This window comes from Rhagoletis pomonella, unplaced genomic scaffold, assembly GCF_013731165.1.
Source record: "Rhagoletis pomonella isolate Grant_MI unplaced genomic scaffold, Rhpom_1.0 Rhpom_scaffold_00014, whole genome shotgun sequence".
Taxonomy (NCBI): Eukaryota; Metazoa; Arthropoda; class Insecta; order Diptera; family Tephritidae; genus Rhagoletis; species Rhagoletis pomonella.
The window spans coordinates 18,004,065-18,007,368 of record NW_023458568.1 but is presented as its reverse complement, the minus strand read 5'-3'; the positions used below and the strand labels follow the sequence as shown (position 1 = coordinate 18,007,368).

Below are 3,304 nucleotides of genomic sequence, written 5' to 3'. Positions count from 1 at the left end.
AAAACCTTTCTTCTACATTTTTTGTGATGTTGCTTTGACCAGGGTTTGAACCCAGGTGCTGATGAGTGAAAGCGCGCACTGCTTACCACTACACCACAGCGGCCGACACATATTCCACTTACCAAGCTTAATAATTGATGAAATCCCAAAAACGTAAATTTTGGTTACATCTTGAAATATTCAGAAGACTAAGTGGTTACTAAAACACTTCCGTCGTTCCCGCTATCAAATATCGAATGTTTCTTTATTCCGCTAAATATTTTCAAGATGGTGTCCTGGGCGGTTACGCTTTAGAACTACAACTCTGTCACTAATGGTATAGACACAAATCCCCTTATGCCTAGTTTACAATAACTTAACTTATGTAATGCTTAGGGCAGGTATACTATATACTCTTACAACTCGGCCGTGCTGATAAATAGCTCATCGTCTTTACTAGTTCGCTTACCTTCTTAAAGTTTTGCAGCTGCACCTGCCTTCGCAGTTGCTTGGATTATTTGCTGCCGCCAAAACACAGACTTGGGCAATGTCACACCGTTGGAGCTCGACCAAATCACTTTTGCATAACCGGCCACTGCCAATACGAAGCAAATCATCGGAATCTTGACGCACATTGCCACCATCGTTTTCATTGTCCGCACCATCGTTATCGCCATTGCCGGCTCCGTTGATCACACCGTTGTTCTTACCATTTTCCGCTCCATTGTTCGAACCGTTAGCCTCGATGCCCACTTCCATTTCATTATGGTAATCAGGGTTGTTGCGAATATTCGCATTCACATTCGCAACCGCGGAGCTCCCGCATTAAGTTTAACATTCGCATTCGCTTTCGCATTCGCAATAATCAATGCGGAGCTTTTGCGGATGCGAATGTTGTGCAAGTGCACGGATAAAACGTATATATGGCAAAGAAAATGACAAATTTTAGCCAATATTTTTGCCTGTGGTCGTGGGAGTATTTGTGTAACAAAAGTGATCAAATATCATATTTATCAACTTTGATAAAAATATCTTTAAACATATTAGTGTGATTCATAAGACGTCGCAAAGTGGCATTTTTGGTGAGATGGCAATGCTGCGAACAAAGTTGTATGAACGACCTATCGCAACTCCGGATTGCAAATGGGCGATTCCACCGTCACGGGTTTGACATTTGTACAGAAAAAAATTTCTTTCTTATTTAAATTTAAGTATAAAGTACTCAACAATTCTACATTTTGATAAAGCTACAGCGAATTAACTATTATATGAGTTATGACAGAATACGAAAAAAAATTCTGGCTTACTTTTATATGGAAAAAATCTGACTTGTTTCTTCTGTCACGGGTGGGACAAAAAAAAAGAACCTGCTTTTTGGAGCAGATATATTTGACGGGAACTCTGCGAATTTGTTTCACATGTGTGAACTTGATGTCTTATAATAAAACCAAGAGCCAGGAGCACAAACAAAGCAAAAACTACAAAAAAATTATGGCTTCATTATAAAAAAAAATCCGAAATTCCTCTGACCCGGGTTGGACAACGTTTCTCACGGGTAGGACACGTATGACTTTTTATATGAAAAGAAGCTTTTAGTGTGGTCCATATATAAAGATTAGTTAATAAAAAATATAAGAAGCCAAGTAGGGGTTAAATTTTACTCACGTTTTATCTTTGGATGGTGTCTTTTATATAGAAGAAAATGCTTAGCGCCGTCAGCCAAAAAAAAATATTAAAAATGAACGCGATTTCCTAGTATCTTGAAATTCTTACTTTTACCTACTTAAACTTAATGGACTCCAAAACTGCATACCTCAAAATTCTGAACAAAAAGTTTAACATTTTTGGGTGTAATTGTTAAAGTTTGTTGATATTTTATAATTTTTGTAAGAAGTTTGAAATGTAGATTTATGTCGTTCTGGTTAGATAATGTGCTAGACTTTAAAAAAAACTACAAACATTAGATTAACAAAATAAAAACCAAAACTGGTCAAAATGTAACTAAACTTAATCAGCTGACCACAAGGGTATATAGATAATGGACGAGTCCGCGTATGCCCCCTCCTACCCTGCGTCCACCTCAACAAACAAATAAAGCTTGTCAGCCCTGTAAACCTACCTCTGGTAACTGTCCCACACATAGCTGTCACGGGTGGGACATACTTCTCCGTTGAATTATTCTTATCTAACTACGTGGAAACGACAATGCAATTATGGTAAATATTTGCAATGATATTTTAACATTGTGTAACAAACACGAAACAAAACCTCAACTTCTGTAATTAAATATAACAACTTTTAGCTTTTTTGTCACGGGTGGGACAAGACCCATACTGCTTAATAATAACTCATAATATAGATAAAGCAGTCACACAATTTAATATATAACACAGTTTTATTAAAAGCAGATGGGTTCTACTATATATTTCTCTTACCAAACACTTGAATTATGAATCGCAAATTATTTGACAGTGCATTCAACACAACCTACTTTAAACTCAATAAACAACTTTACTTAGAACTTGATTTCAAAACGTAAAAAAGGTAATAAAAATGCATTTCAAGCTTAAATTTGTTATTTTTGGGTTGATTCAAGATTTTTACAAATGTCTTATCCACACGTTTCTTAGTTTTATAAAGAAAATAATTTTTGCACCGAGGTCCTCTTTCCTATGGAACCTCCCAAATGTAAAATTTTTTTAAAATGCCGCGCGTTAGAGAAAAATAAAAATGTTTACAATTATATTTCGAAGAAGATTTAACTGAAGTACTTTTTTTGAAGTATTTGAAAACAATAAAAAAACATGTGTTTCGCGACTTTGACTTTGCAATGATTGCCATCTCAAATACTATGGCCGCAATTTTGTCGCAAGAAAGTTTCCACACAAAAGTAATCAGTTGTGTCGCAAGGTGGCAAATTTTGCGAAGAAATGCGACATTTGCAACCACTTTGCGACGTTTCATGAATCCCTCTATTATTTCCTATACTATATAACCCAGCTATCGATGGGTTCCCACTTGTACTTTACCTTTGAAGTGCGTCAAAAAGAACATAGTAATTTTAATGATATTTTTTTCTGTGTTTTAAATACCTGCATTGGTCTCGTTCTTTATTAAGATTTTTTTGGACCAATCTTAAAAAACTACTGGATACAAAAGAAGAAAGTGTGCACTGTAATTCTTAACCAAATTTTCGTGTTTTGCTTTTTATGTTACATATATTCGTTTCAATAATTTCAAATGAGGCTCTTTGGGGAATTTATTTTTAGCAAAAATTTTAAAGACAGTAATTTTGTTTACTTGTTGGGCAATATTTTTTTTATAG

The 3,304-nt window shown here is 35.2% G+C and overlaps 1 protein-coding gene across 1 annotated transcript; it reads right to left on the bottom strand.

Moving 5' to 3' along the window:
* Window positions 1–444: 444 nt before the first annotated feature.
* LOC118749050 (hyphally regulated cell wall protein 3-like) lies at window positions 445–738 on the bottom strand. The gene has a single exon (XM_036483840.1). The coding sequence runs from the start codon at window positions 736–738 to the stop codon at window positions 445–447; it is 294 nt and encodes a 97-aa protein (XP_036339733.1).
* Window positions 739–3,304: the final 2,566 nt, after the last annotated feature.

What these genes read in the sequence shown, in the direction of transcription:
- LOC118749050 (XM_036483840.1), bottom strand. Translation starts at nt 738, where the DNA reads ATGGAAGTGGGCATCGAGGCTAACGGTTCGAACAATGGAGCGGAAAAT.